Here is a 15505-nt window from a genome sequence, read left to right as displayed (position 1 = left end):
AAAGCCCAAACCACACCCACTGCCGTGGAGTCCATTCTGACCCACAGCGCCCCTAGAGGACAGAGTGGAACTGCCCCACAGGGTCTCCAAGGCTGTCAGTCTCAATGGAAACAGACTGCCTCATCTTTCCCCTGTGGAGCACCTGGTGGCTGGGAAACACTGATCTTTTGGTTAACAGCCAAATGCTTTAAGCACTTTGCCACCAGAGCTCCATCATCAACTGCATAAAAAGATGATAATGTCTAATTTACAGGGTTACCAATAAAAAAGGACAGATCCCACTGGGCAATGACAGCACATCAGTGGGAGTAGAACAATCAGATAAGGTGTGCTAAAGCCCTCGCGTGCTCAGGATACTGATTGAGTAGGGTACTATGAGGTTATGAATATGGTAAAAAATGTAAAATAACTAGTAAAGTACTGGCAAACAGGTTCAATTTCCAAAATTATAGAAGAGAAAAACATGGAATGAAGAAAGGGAAAAAACATATCGGAGAAGGCAAAAAGGTTTTGAAAAAGAAAAATACAAAAAAAGTAAAGCATAAAATAAGGAGCCCTGGTGGTATAGTCAGGAGCTCTGGTGGCGTAGTGCTTAAGGCACCTGACTACTAACTAGAAGGCTGATGGTTCAAACCCACCAGCCACTCCTCAGAAGAAAGGCTGGGCAATCTACTTCCGTAGCGATACCACCTCGGAAACCCAAGGAGGGGTCGCTGTGAGTCGGATCAGACTCGACGGCAGTGAGTAGTTTGAGGGTGGTTCACCGCCTAAGGCATTTGCCTGCTGCCCTGAAGGACAGTGGTTCAGAACCACCAGCCACTCTGCAGAAGACAGACTGGGCAATCTGCTTCCCTAGAGATACCTCCTGAGAAACCTAACGAGGGGTCGGTATGAGTCGGATCCAACTTGATGGCAGTGAGTTTGGTCTGGTGTTCGGTTGACACCGTGAAACTTGTGAGAGCAGGAGGTCGATGGGACAAGCCTTGTTCTTTGGGTCTTGCAAGTTTGCCACCTGTGACAGGCCACAGTCTGACTGCTTTTGTCTCACTCTCTGTTAGTGTGAAATACTTGTGTTTTCTTCTCTGACAGGTTTCCACGTTACATAAGTTCCTACTTGCCCAGCTTTTACTGTATTAATAATCAAAGTAAATGTCATTTTTGTTTAAAAGATAAAGATTGCCAAACCAGGAGGAAAAAAAAAAGGTTATTGTGATAGTTGGAGTTGTGTGTCAACTTGGCTGGACCACAATTCTGTATGGTTTGAGCTGTTGTGATACGGTTGTTTCCATGATGGGATCAGATGATTATGTTTTGAGCGGCCAATCTGTTGAAAGGGAGTTTCCCTAGGGGTGTGGCCTGCTTCCAGCATATCTGTCGACATCCTGGGAGAGGAGACATTCTTCTGCGGATTGGGATTCTGTTGTGCTGCCTACAACTGTCTGTGAGTGAACAATCCACCATTCGGCCTGGAGTCTTGGATTTGTCATTCGTTGGAGTCAGCCGGTGTACTGCCTGCCAACCTTGAGCTCCTCAGCCCCTGTGGCTGCGTGAGTCGGGAAAAGCCTCCAGCTTGACGTTTGATCCAGGAACTTGGGACTTGCCAGCTTCTATAACTGTGTGAGCCATTTTCCTAAGATAAATTTCTCTATATTTACATATGTATAAGCTTTCCTGGTTTTGTTTCTCTAGAGAACCCAGTCTAACACAGTTATGTTCTCTTTAAAAGAGACACATCTGAAAGATAAGGACACAAAAGATCAGAAAGAAAAAGATTATAAGGCAAAGGCCAAAAGAAACCAGGCCCCACAGGGTTGGTAAGGCTGATTTTTTTCCCCTGCAAGTAGATGGCCAGGTCTTTCTTCCAAGGGGCCTCTGAGTGGAGCACGGTTCCGCTCTGACACACATGGTGTTCTCACCAACTGGAACTGACTTTTAAGTCAGGTGGTGGAAGCAGAGGGACTCTGCTGACTGATATTACACTTTTCACGTGTGTTTGAAATATTCTTTCGTATTTAATCATTGTTAAATAGATTTCCAAAACTGGGTATCTGTTCTAGACCTTACTTTTCCTTAAACATATCTAGGCAGACCCTGGTTTTCAGCTCGCCATTCCTATCTGCAGAAGACAAGAAAGATGTTTTTGAAAAACAGTGTATTTCTCCTCTAATGAGTTTTGCATCATTTTCAAACATCCTGAGGCTGAAAAGCCAGCCTCACTGGAGTGAGAAAGATCTTGGATTTCCCACCACTGTCCCCAGATACACATTGCTGCATACCACGAAACCCAAGTCAGCCCCAGGCCTGGAGGCGTGCCCATGAAATGCCAACAGGGACGTTCTTAACAAGGTTCCAGGAGTGATCAACGGACGCCTGCCACCTGCCTCCAGGACAGTTGGTACCAAACCAACCACATTCACTGCCACCAAGTCGACTGTGACTCATGGCAAGCCCCACTGGGTTTCCACGGCTGACAATCTTTACAGAAGCAGACTGCCTCATCTTTCTTCCGCAGAGCAGCTGGTGGGTTCAAACCACTGACCTTTTGGTTAACAGCCAAATGCCTTAAAACCACTACACTGAGGTCACAGGTGTCCACTAAACACCCAGGGAAGCAGAGGTGCTAGGGGCCCCAGCCGGCATGTCCATGACTGCCTACTTCACAACCACTGGCTTCATGTAGCTCCAACCAAGCTCACATCCATGAGAAAAGCATACACAAGATGAAGGCACCAAAAAAGACCAAATATTTTTTGTTATACTCTACTTTTTTATGTTGCTGTTGAAAAGATATAACATATACACCAATGCAGGAATTTTTCATGCACAATTCAGTGACGTTGACTATAGTCAACCATCCCCACTGTCCTCTGCTGGTTTGTTTCTCCCTCGTTGACATAAACTCACTGCCCACTCTGCTTCCCATCTATCTTTTCAAACTGCCAGCGACAATTTAACCCCTTGTAGATAGTTCTCTAAAGGAGCACAATATTCAGGGCAGACACTGTTTTTGAGCTACACTATTGTTTGGCATTAAGAAGACTTCTAGGAATATTTTTGGTTTAAGGCTTAAAGATTATCTCAGGCCAATAGTGGCAGTGGTTCATTCAGCTTCCAAGACTCCAGAAAGTCTGGATTCCATGAAAATTTTTCAAAATCTGTTCTGCATGTTCCCCCTTTTGATAACCAGAAGTACTCTGAATGGCACATTTGTATGTTTTCAGAAATTCACCTCCGGCTCTCTCCACCTGGTATTAAAAATTAAGATTTGGAATCACGAGATGCAAGCTTTCTCACTGCTCTTTTTCCACCTACATTACAAAAATGAGCTTCACATAGAAGGTCCTAATGGGCTAAGGTGCTGTGAGAATCAGCCGGTAGGGAGAAGATGGAGGTGGGTGGGAAAGAGCACTGTTAGGGGATATCAAACACCTGCTACACATCAAAAGCCACACATTCTTCATTATTAAAATTTAACCCAACCAAATGTGACGTACCTCATGTTTTAAATCTATCGTAAAGTCGGATTTCAAGGAGTCACTCTTTAATCTCTTGGTAAGCCTGGAAAATAGAGACAATTTGTTTTTTTAAAAAAAAGCCAAAAGAAGCGTCAAGCAAGAGTAACACATTCTTAGGGTTTTAAAATATTGAAAAGACTTAAGAACATATAAATCTTGGGGGTGCCGGTAAGATGGTGGAATAACCAGACAAAGTATACAGACCCTCTTCAACAAAGAGGAACCAATTAACACAGATACAGAAAATAATCCTGGAGCCCCAAGCTTCGAAGGGAAGGATACAGAAGTAGACCTAACCCCAACTAGTATAAGAATCTGCATGAAAACACCAAAAAAGGAGACATATGGGGTTGTGGTCTGGCAGCCATCCTGAGCGATCCTGATGGCACAGACAGCTTGGAGATTCCCAAGTGGTGGGAGGACCTAAGAACTAACCTAAAAATCGGCCCTGCTAGCCAGGGACTGCACGGAGGACTGCTCTGGTGGCTGGGGAATAAAAGGGGGAGCAGAGAAGAGGAAGGTGGGCTGAGCTGTGGACTTTTGTCTGTCCAGAAGCCATAGCCATTCTGAATGTCTACAAGTAGTTCGACCATTTTGGATATTTAAAGCAAAAGTACTATCCCAGATTCCAGGGACCTAAGAATAGGCTCTACTTGCTGGGGACCACAAGGACATTCCGGATGCCAACAACTGCAAAGGTGCAATATTTGCCTTGTTACTCTCATACCCCATACCCTCTTGGTGAACGGAGGTGCAGCCATCCCTCATTCCCACCCACCTTCTGGGCCCATAGGAATTCCATCCCAGTCTGTGTGCTCAGACAGAGCCTGGGTGTCCTGCCCCACCCTGCTCAGATATTTTTTCCTTTTTTTTTTCCCAGTTTGTTTGTTTTTGTCTGTTTTAAAATTATATTATTATTATTATTATTGCTCATTCTTTTTATTATTGTTCTTTTTTCTTCCCATCCCAGATTCAGGTTTTCATCTTTTTCTCTCTTCCCTGTTGCTCGTTCCCGTTTTTTCTTTCTCATGGTTAACCCTGTTCCTTGTTTTATTTTTTGCATTTTTCACATTTTTCCCCTCATTATTGTCCTACTTTACCTCTTTTCTCTTATTGTTCCCTCCCCAGATACTGCGGGGGTTTTTTCTTCCTTCTTTCTTTTTTGGTTATTGTTCCTGTGTATTTACATGGTGTGTTTTTTGTCTGCTTGCTTTCCCTTTTTAGATGGCTTTTTGATCACTGTTTTTGTCTAATTGAGTGGAAGACAGCAACCATGCCCATATGACGCAACAACACCCACACTTCCTGCAGCTCCACTTACTGAGTGAGAGCCACCAATTCCTTCTACACCAACTGGCCAACAATACATGACTACCAAGAAGAGCCTGACTCACCCTTAGCTGCTCTTCACGAACAGTCAACAGAGATGTAAATACAACAATGTCTCAATGTCTAGGAGACAACAGACCATCACAGTCCACACAAAGAAATAAGATAAAGTGGCAGAAACAAGGAAGCAGGACACAGATCCAGAACACATCCCTGAGGAAGAAGCAGCATTGGAATTCCCTGGTAAGGAATTCAAAATAATTATATTTAGGTATCTTCAAAGGATTGAGAGACAGATCAAGGAAAATACTGACAAAATTAAGGAAAACACAAACAAAACCTTAGAAGAATTTTGGAAGAAAATATAAGAACAAAATAAAAAATTAAAAATTAGAACTGATACAAAATCTACAGAGAGAAATCCAGAAGATTTATACTAAATTTTCAGAAATAGATAACACATTGAAAGGACAAAGGAGTAGAATTGATGCAATGGAAGAAAGAATTAGTGAGATTGATAACAAATACCTGAATACTTCTTTGGAAAGGGATCAGTCAGAAAAAAGATCAAAACAAAATGAAGACAGACTAAGGTTCATGTGGGATACCATCAAAAGGAATAACCTATGTTTGACTGGAATTCCAGAACAGGAAGAGACAAATAAAATGACTGAGAAAATTGTCCAAGATTTGTTGTAAGAGAACTTCCCTCCCTGATAGGAGGAAAGATGAGAATATATTCATTCAGGAAGTCCAACGAAACCCAAACAGGATAGACACCAAAAGAAAATCTCCAAGACATGTCATCATGAAACTCACCAAAACCAAAGACAAAGAAAGAATCCTGAAAGTAATGGTGTGATAGAGAATGGGAATGAGCAATTGAAACAGTTACCTACAACTGGGGGAGATAAAGGCCTAAAAGGCTGGTTCACACACCTTCATGAATGGGTGCACACTCAACATGAGGGGGGCTGCAGTGTAGTAAATTACAAAGCGTGGCTTTTCTAGCCATAAGTCTTTGTAAACTCCATGGTGGAATTTGCTGTGAGAAACTGAGTAGCTCCTGATTGTTAAAGTTATCCACCTGGGGTATTTCTGTTGAGCGTAGCACCAAGTAACCTTCTGGGAAGTTCACTTTCTCTCCAGTGTCTAGAATTCTGATGCTGGGATTGGTTGGTGGTCACTCCACCAGGCTCAAAAGGAGCCCTCCTAGAGGCAGAAGGAGTCTCTCTGACTGCTGGCTGAGAAAGACGTGCTACTGAGAGAAACATGCTCCTGAGAGACATGAAAAACACAGGCTGCTGAGAGAGAGACATGAGAGACACGCACTGCCGAGAGAGACCTGGAGAGACACGCACTGCTGAGAGAGACCTCGAGAGACACGCACTGCTGAGAGAGACCTCGACAGACACGCACTGCTGAGAGAGACCTCGAGAGACATGCACTGCTGGGACAGACTGAGAAAGACTGTCAGCTGAGAGACAGCCGGCTGAGAGAGACTAGTGCATTTCTGAACTTGAGTTGTAATCTGTTTCTTCCTTAATAAACCCCACAATCTGTGAGTTCTGTGTGGCCACTGCAGCGAATTATTGAACCCAGCAGAGAGGTGGTGGGTGCTGTGGGAGGAACGGTTGGTGTCAGGGTTGGTGAAAGGGCTGGAGGGAGGCAGCATGTCTGGCCTCACAGGGATAGGCCTTGGGCTGCTGATGGTGATTCTGTCTTCCTCTTGTGGGGTTAGAGGAGGTCGGAAGATGTGGCCTCCTTGCCCCTTTGGCAGGGGCAAAGGGAGGATCACCACTGGACAGATTCTTACACTTTTCTGGAGGATCTAGGGAAGAAGGGGTGGGGGAGGGTGCTGGTGCCACTGTACAATTCTTCCCCACATCACCTAACATTGCTTTCTTCTTGCCAGAAGCTGTGGTCCCTGGACCTGGGATGCAGCTGTGGACGCCAGAGGCCAGGGTGATCCCAAAGCAAGAGATTGTTTCTATACACTTGAACCTGTACACTGGAATTCCCAAGGGCCTTATGGGATGGATTGTACCTTCTCCCCATCTGGCCAAACTGGGGCTGACAGTGAACACTACCGTCCTGCCCAGTGGTCGAGATAGCCCCTAGTTTTGTACCTGTGTAACAACAGCCAGCATGAATGGGAGTGGACTGACTGCGGGGGAAGCACTTGCCAGACTGATCTTGCTACCAGCAGTCTGGAGGCACAACAGCTGAACTTGATACCCCTTCCCAAGGTGGGAAAGTCTGGGTAATGGAAGGAAGGAGAAATAATAGCTGAAGTTAAAGGAATGAATAAATGCATTATGCAGCGGGGTTCACATCTGTTCACACCCACTGTTGTGGGTAAGAACACATCCAGAGACTTCACGTTCAGACTCACTCACAACACGTGTCGACAGAGGAAGTCTGTCCTGGCACCAGGATCCTGTCCAATTAAAATTCTGCAGAGTTGGAGCTGGTTTTCATAAATAAAGCCTCTCAAGGTGATTCTGGCATTTGGACTGAGGCCAAGTGCCTTCAAGATCTGATCAGACCACAAACAGTAAGTTTCCATTTCATTCAGATGCCGAACATCTTGGGCAAGGGACACAAAGTTGTGATCAGAATCAACATGGCGTCAGATGTCCAAAGTCTGATGGCCAAGTCCTAGCTGTCCCTTCATAGAAAATAAATACCTCTGAGTTGTTAACTTAAGGAGCTCTGGTGGTGTAGCGGTAAGGCACTTGGATGCTAACCAGAAGGTCAGTGGTTCCAACCCACCAGCTGCTCCGAGGGAGGAAGATGAGGCAATCTACTTCCATAAAGATTGACAGCCTTGGAAACCCAATGGGGTTGCAATGAGTCAGAACTGACCCAACAGCAGTAGGTTTGGTTTTAGTTGTTAAGCAAGCACCCTATGGTTTTCACTTTTTAGTGCCTTTCTCATTCAACTCTTGACAACTTTTCTCTGGGGGAAACTCTTGGAGGTGGAAAAGGTGAAGATCGCTGATACGGTTTCTTTGAGGACAACAATGACTGATTTGAGGACAAATAAACACGCAAAAAAAATCTGTAACCGTCCATCTTCGGAAGCCACCCATGACCAACTCACGGCTACCTCAACAGCGTTAACTTCACATTGATTAACTAGCCTCATGCACGTCACAAATGCATTCATGTCTCCAAATGTGCAAGGTGCGTGTGTAATTTCACAGTGGCAATTAGGTTCATCTTTCTCCATGCCAAGCAAGATTGCATGATGCTAATTTCTATAACCAGCCAAAAAAAATCGCTTAAAAGCAGAAATTCCACTCTTGGATAAAATACTTTCTCATGAAATATCTAACTCAGCGCAAATATTACGTGTGTTACTCAGCTTCCCTGATTTTTAGAAGGTGTTAAGCCATGGCCCCCAATAACACATTTTCAATGACACCACCAGCTAGGCAAGAAGCTGGAGAGTTATCATTCCCCCTCAACACACTCCAGAGAAATGTCCTAGCTGCGTGTTCCAGTCCCACTCATGAGTCAGTCAACAGAGCAAGCTGTTGAAGAAAATCTAGATGGGGTTTGCTGGTGGACAGAGAATGGAGAAAACCTACAAGCCCTCTGTGAAATACGTACCTGAAGAACCATGTTATTGGAAGTTAACGAGAGCTTCTCCAAAGACGTGTTTTATTTTTTTTAGTAATGCCATCATTAGAAACGTGGTGTCCTAGTGGTGCAACAGCTAAGTACTCGGCTGCTAACCAAATAGCTGGTGGTTTGGACAGGGCACCGTCTCATTCTGTGACGCACACGGTCGCCAAGAGTCGGGGCCAACTTGAGGGCAACTAACACCAACAGATGATAGCGGTAGGAAGCGTAACGATTTATAGTTAACTTAAATATTCCTTCTTCTCCGGGCTCCAAGACAACTGATTACTTCAGAACATTTCATGAGACATTCTTTCTTAAACTGTTTCCCACCAAAAATACCATTTTTCCTCGCAGTCCCACATCAGTGGGGTTTTGAATTAACATTGCCCAGCATTTCCTGGTGATTCATCAACACAGTTTTCTAACAATGTTGTTGTGTGGTTGTGGTGGTTAAGGTTGTGTGTCAATTTGGCTGGCCCTGGTTGAGTGGCTAGGCAGCTGGATGTAGTTAATCCCCATGGTGAGATTGGTCATCAACTCCATGGTGGAATCTACTGTGAGCAGCTGAGTAGCTGCTTACGGATGTGGTCTGCTTCCCGTGTATAAGATGGAGCATTAAGAAACTGGCAACTATCTAGATGCAACAATGGGTGTCTCCTCATCAAGAAGAAAGAAGAAAACCAAAATGAATGGAAACAATCAGTCCTAGTGACTGGTACACCATCTGATCTGCAACCTATATAACTATGAGACCAGAAGAACTAGGTGGTGCCCGGCTACCACTGTCATCCACTTGGAAGGGTTGTACGAGATCCTGCATGGAGAGGGAGAACAATGTGGAACAAAACTCAAAATCATTTGGAGGCAAAAAAAAAGGTGGTGGGGACCAGGTTTGCTGGTCCAATAGAGCCTGGTGAAACCACTGAGACTATGGCCCCTAGCTGCCCTTCAGGTCTGGAATTGAACCCACAACTGTGGTTTCCAGCCAAACAAAGTACAGGCATGTGAGTTAAACATTTACCTCAAGTAGACACATGCCCTGGAGAGAACAATCATGGGAGAAGGAAGGGCTGCTTATGCACAGGGAGACAGCCCAGGGCGCAGAAGAGTATGGAGGGATGGACACTGGGAAGAGGTGGCTGTGGGGAGGAAGTGGGAGGGGAGATGTTGCATTGTAAATTTTGGTCAAAGACATGGGACAGAGTGTATGTGAACTGCTGTATGAAAAGTGAATTTACTCTATAAATCTTCACCCAAATAAAAATAAAATTAAAAAAAAAAAAAAAAAAAGAAAGAACAAGAAACTGGCAACTCCATGGCAGAAAAACCTGTTGGTCTACCTCCATGAAGACTACAGGCTAGAAAACCCTTTGGAGCAGCTGTATTCTGACACATGGGGTCGCCAAGAGTGGGAACCCACCGGCAACACTGTCCTGGTTACCCAGTACTGCTCTGTTGGTGTAGTGGCTAAGGCACTTGACTGCTAACCAGAAGGCTGGCGGTTCAAAACCACCAGCCACTCTGTGGAAGGAAGACTGGGCAATCTACTTCCATAAAGATTTACCACCTCGGAAACCCAAAGGTGGTCACTATGAGTCAGAATTGACTTGATAGCAGTGAGGGTTTGTTTTTTATTTCCTTTAGTGCTGCTCTAACAGAAATACAACAGACGGATGGCTTAAACAAACAGGGATTTATTCTCTTAAAGTTTTGGAGGACAGAAGTCCAAGTTCAAAGTGCCAGCTGTAGGGGCTGGGTGAAAGCCCCTCGACCTTGGGCTTCAGCTCTGCCTCTTGCTCCCGGCCCACTGGAGCTGGAGGCTCCTCTTAACTCAGGCAGCTGCTGGCTGCTGAGGCTGACAGGCCCAGGATCGACAAATAAAATGGCAGACTCCTAGAGTTACCAAACAACACAGCAGGTCAAGTCCAGAGACAGTCCTAAGATTGGCAGGAAACAGTGCAGGCAGCTAAATGGAGACTCAGCTACATGAAGGGTCCAAGGGTGCCAGAAAGCTGCAGCGACCTTTCTTAATGCTTCATCTTATACACAGGAAGTAGACCACATTCCTAAGGCAGCTACTCAGCTGCTCACAGTAGATTCCACCATGGAGCTGATGACCAATCTCACCATGGAGATTAACTACATCCAGCTGCCTAGCCACTCAACCAGGGCTGGCCAAATTGACACACAACCTTAACCACCACAACCACACAACAAGATTGTTAGAAAACTGTGTTGATGAATCACTAGGAAATGCTGGGCAATGTTAAATCAAAACCCCACTGATGTGGGACTGCGAGGAAAAACGGTATTTTTGGTGGGAAACAGTTTAAGAAAGAATGTCTCACGAAATGTTCTGAAGTAATCAGTTGTGTCAGAGCCAGGAGAAGGAGAAATACTTAAGTTAGCTATAAATCATTACCCTTCCTACCGCTATCATCTGTTGGTGTTAGTTGCCATCAGGTTGGCCCTGACTCATGGCGACCGCGTGCGTCAAAGAACGAGACGGTGCCCCGTCCTGCGCCACCTCCATGATCTGTGACGCATCTGAGCCCGCTGTGGGGACGACTGTGTGGATCCACCTCAGGGAAGGTTCTTCTCATTCTGGCTGACCCGCTGCTTTACAATATGGCGTCCTTTTCTAGTAACTGGTCTTTCCAGAGGACGTGACTAAAGTCAGCAAGATGAAGTGTTACCACCCTCCCTTCCAAGGAGTACTCTGGCTGTACTTCCCAAGTTAATCTGTTCATTCTTCCGCCAGTCCATGGTATTTTCAATATTCTTCGTCAACACCGTAATTCAAATGCATCGATTCTTCTTCAGTCTTCCTTATTCATTGTCCAGCTTTTGCATGAATATAAGATGATTGAAAATACCAAAGGCATTTGACCGCTAACCAGAAAACTGGTGGTTCAAGCCCACCAGCCACTCCTCGGAAGGAAGGTTGGGCAATCTACTTCCATAGTGATACCGCCTCGGAAACCCAAGGAGGGGTCGCTGTGAGTCGGGGCTGACTCCACAGCACATAACAGCATAACAATGAAAATACCACGGTTTGGGGTCAGGTATACCTTAGTCCTCAAAGTGACATCTTCGATTTTTAATATTTTAAAGGCATCTGTATTATTCTTATCATTTTTGTTGTGATTTGGGTGAATGTTTACAGAGCAAATTCACTTTCCATACAGCAGTTCAGACACATTGTTTCATGACATTGACTGCAGTCCCCACCGTGTAAAAGCTCCCCTCCCACTTCCTCCCTGTGGTGACCTCTTCCCTGTGTCCTTCCCTCCATGCGCTCCTGCCCCCAGTTGTCTCCCTGTGCACACACAGCCCTTGTGTTCTCCCACAGTGACCAGTCTAAGGAGTGCATCTACCTGGTGTAAATAAATGTTCACCCCACATGCCTGACTATTGTTTGGCTGGAAACCACAGGAGTGAGTTCAATTCCAGGCCTGAGTAGTAAACAGGAGGCTGAAGATGTCTTTTGCAGCAGATCTGCCCAATGCAATGGGTCATTTGGCTTCTTTGATGCTGCTTCCACAGGTGTTGATTGTGGATCCAAATAAAATGAAATCCTCGATGACTTCAATCTTTTCTCCATTGATCATGATGTTGCTTATTGGTCCAGTTGTAAGGCTTTTTGTTTTCTTTATGTTGAGGTGCAATCCATACTGGAGGCTTTTATCTTCATCAGTGTTTCAAGGGGTCTTCATTTTCAGCAGGCAAAGTTGTGTCATCTGTATATTATAGGCTGTTAATGAAACTTCCCCCAATCCTGATGTCACATTCTACTTCATAAAGTCCAGCTTCTCACGGAAAATTTCCTCAGCGTACAGACTGAATAAATGAAGTGAAAGGTACGACTCTACTGCACACTTTTTCTAATTTTGAACAAAGCTGTAAACCCTTCTTCTGTTCACCACAGAACATGACTGCCTCTTGGTCTATGTACAAGTTCCACATGAACACAATTACATGTCCTGGAATTCCCATTCTTCATAACGTTACCTGTTGTTCTGGTTCCCTAGTGCTGCTCTGACAGGAATATACCACAAATAGGTGGCCTGAACAAACAGGACTTTATTCTCTTACAGTTTGGAGGCTACAAGTCCAAGTTCAAAGTGCCAGGCTCTAGGGGCTGGGTGAAAGCCCCTCGGCCTTGGGCTTCACCTCTGCCTCTTGCTCCTGGCCCACTGGAGCTAGAGACATCTCTTCACTCAGGCAGCTACTGGCTGCTGAGGCTAACAAGCCCAAGGCTGACAAATAAAATGGTACAGTCCCGATGTTACCAAACCACGCGGCAGGTCATTAATTCAAGTCCATTGAAAGTCCCAAGGTCAGCAGAGCATGGCAGGCTGCTGAACAACAACAGAGCTGCATGCAGGGTCCAAGCGTGCCATAAGCTAGAGACCATTCCCAAAGCTGTTTCTTATACACGGGAAGCAGACCACATACCCAAAGCAGCTACTCAGCTGCTCCAATAGATTCCACCAGGGAGTTAATTACCAATCTCCTCATGGGGAATAACCACATCCAGCTGCCCAGCCACTCAACCAGGCCCAGCCAAGTTCACACAATAACATAACCACCACACCCATAATTTATTATAATCCACACAGTCCAATGCCTTAGCATAGCCAAACAACACAAGTAACCATCTTTCTGATATTCTCTACTTTTGTCCAAGATCCATCTGACATCAGCAATGATATTCCCTCATTCCATATCCTCTTCTGAATTCACCTTGAACTTCAGGCAGGTCTTTGCCAATGTACAGTTGAAATCATTTTTTAATTATCTTCAGCAAATTACCGTTGGCATATGACACTAATGATAGCTGTTGATAATTTGTCTCTCTTTGGAATGTGCACTGATATGGATCTCTTCCAGCCAGCTGGCCAGGAAGCTGTCTCACAAATCTTTCTACATAGATGAGTGAGCGCTTGCACTTTTGCACCCACTTATTGAAGCATGTCAGCTGCTGTGCCATCAATTCCTACCACCAAGTGGGCACTGCTAGCTGCCTACACAATACGGAGTCTCCCCGTCCTCCTCCTAAGAGACCGTGGTTTTGATTGAAGAGCAACAAGGCCAGAGAGCAGTATTCAACAGACCCTCAAGTCTGTGGAACAAGTCATGCACTCCTGGCAGCATGTGATATAGTAAAGTGGGGCTGAACTATTCAGTGAAAGAGGACATGTCCACCAACCAGGTTAAAACAGTAAATCTAAAGGGAAGTAAGAATAAACACTGACCTCTAACATCACACTCAACAAAAAGTGAACCGAGTTTGCCAGGAAGTCTCCAGAAAGGTCTCTGCTGGAGGAAGATGGGAAAATCCAGATAGGAAGGACAGTGACACTCTCCAGGTGCCAAACGGGCAGGGAGGCTGCATCTTCTGACCTCCTCTAACCTCACAAGAGGAGGACAGAATCACTATCAGCAGCCCAAGGCCTAGCCCGACAAGGCCAGACATGCTACCTCCCTCCAGCCCGTTCACCAACCCTGACACCAACTGTCCCTCCCACAGCACTCACTGCCTCTCTGGTAGACTCAACAATTCATTGCAGTGGCCACGCAGAACTCAGACACCACTCACAGATTATGGATTTACTAGGGAAGCAACAGGCTACAATTCAAATTCAGGAATGCGCTCAGGGTTCAGTTTCTCCGTCAGGAGAGTCTCTCCTCTGCCGTGCCCTTAGACACGCCTCTGTGGGCCTTGCCCTTTCAGCCTGGCCTCTGTCTCTGAGGGCCAGATAAGGCTGCCACTCTGTCTCGTGCCTCTTGGCTCCACTGCAGCCATCTCTCAGCTGGGTGTCTCTCTCTCCGCAGCAAGCCCCTTTCAGCAGCATGCTTCTCTCAGCCGGCAGTCAGAAAGACTCTCTCTCCTGCCTCTAGGAGGTCTCACGTTAAGCCTGGCAGAGTGGCAAAACCCACCAATGCCAACACCAGAATTCCACACACCAGAGAGCGCGTGAACTTCCCAAAAAATTGCTTCATGCCGCTTGCAACAGAAATACCCCAGGTGGATAACGTTAACAATCAGGAGCTATTCAGCTGCTCAAAGCAAACTCCACCACAGAGTTCACAAAGACTATGGCTAGAAAAGCCACACCATATAACTTCCTGCACTGCACCAGGATTCCTGGATCTGAGGTGTGGAGAGATAGGGCATCCACTAGATAGGACCTAACTCACACAGCTCTCCCCTGATGGCAAGGAGCTCTGGTGGTACAGTGGTTAAGGCACTTGGCTGCTCACCAAAAGGTCGGTGGTTGGAACCCACTGGCCGCTCTGGGGAAGGAAGATGGGATGGTCTGCTCCCACAGAGATTTACAGCCTTGGATACTGATGGGGGCTGCTATGGGTCGGAATCAACTTGATGGCAGTGAGTGGCAAGAAGCTCCTGTGGTGGTCAAGGCTGGGTGTCAGTTTGACTGGCCATGATCCCAGTTACAATGTTGTTATCTCCCATGACCTGATCTGATAGAATGTAATTGCCTCCATGAGGAAATCTGCTGTGAGCAGCTCATCAGTTCAAAGGGAGTTCCTTTGGAGGGTGGCCTGCTCCCAGGATACATGGAAAACCTAGGGCCATTTCCTTGAGACTCTGCATCTGACTCATCATGATCCGAACCTAAACCTGTCACACTGCCACCGATCTGAGGCTCATCAGCCCCTGCAGACATTAAGTCAGGGGAAGCTTCCAGCTTGACATCTGACTCATGGACTTAGGACCTTCCTGCCTCTATAACACCATGAGCTATTTCCTTGAGATAAATATCGTCCACCCCACCCCCCGAATGTATATATGACCCCCACAGGGTTTCCAAGGCTGTCAGTCTTCACAGAAGCAAAGCCCAAACCACACCCACTGCAGTGGAGTCCATTCTGACCCACAGCGCCCCTAGAGGACAGAGTGGGACTGCACCACAGGGTCTCCAAGGCTGTCAGTCTTCACAGAAGCAAAGCCCAAACCACACCCACTGCCGTGGAGTCCATTCTGACCCACAGCGCCCCTA

At 46.0% G+C, this 15505-nt stretch overlaps 1 protein-coding gene across 1 annotated transcript in view; it reads right to left on the bottom strand.

Moving 5' to 3' along the window:
- Positions 1 to 15505, bottom strand: part of B3GLCT (beta 3-glucosyltransferase) — a 183601-nt gene that overhangs the window by 85000 nt on the left and 83096 nt on the right. The window contains 1 exon segment of the mRNA XM_007958278.1: positions 3495 to 3558. Within this exon segment, the coding sequence (XP_007956469.1) occupies positions 3495 to 3558 (64 nt within the window).

The sequence above is a fragment of the Orycteropus afer genome, unplaced genomic scaffold (genome assembly GCF_000298275.1).
Source record: "Orycteropus afer afer isolate SDZICR_OR568_19922 unplaced genomic scaffold, OryAfe1.0 scaffold00902, whole genome shotgun sequence".
NCBI lineage: Eukaryota > Metazoa > Chordata > Mammalia > Tubulidentata > Orycteropodidae > Orycteropus > Orycteropus afer.
The sequence above is the reverse complement of the archived record's forward strand: the minus strand, read 5'-3'. Positions and strand labels throughout refer to the sequence as shown.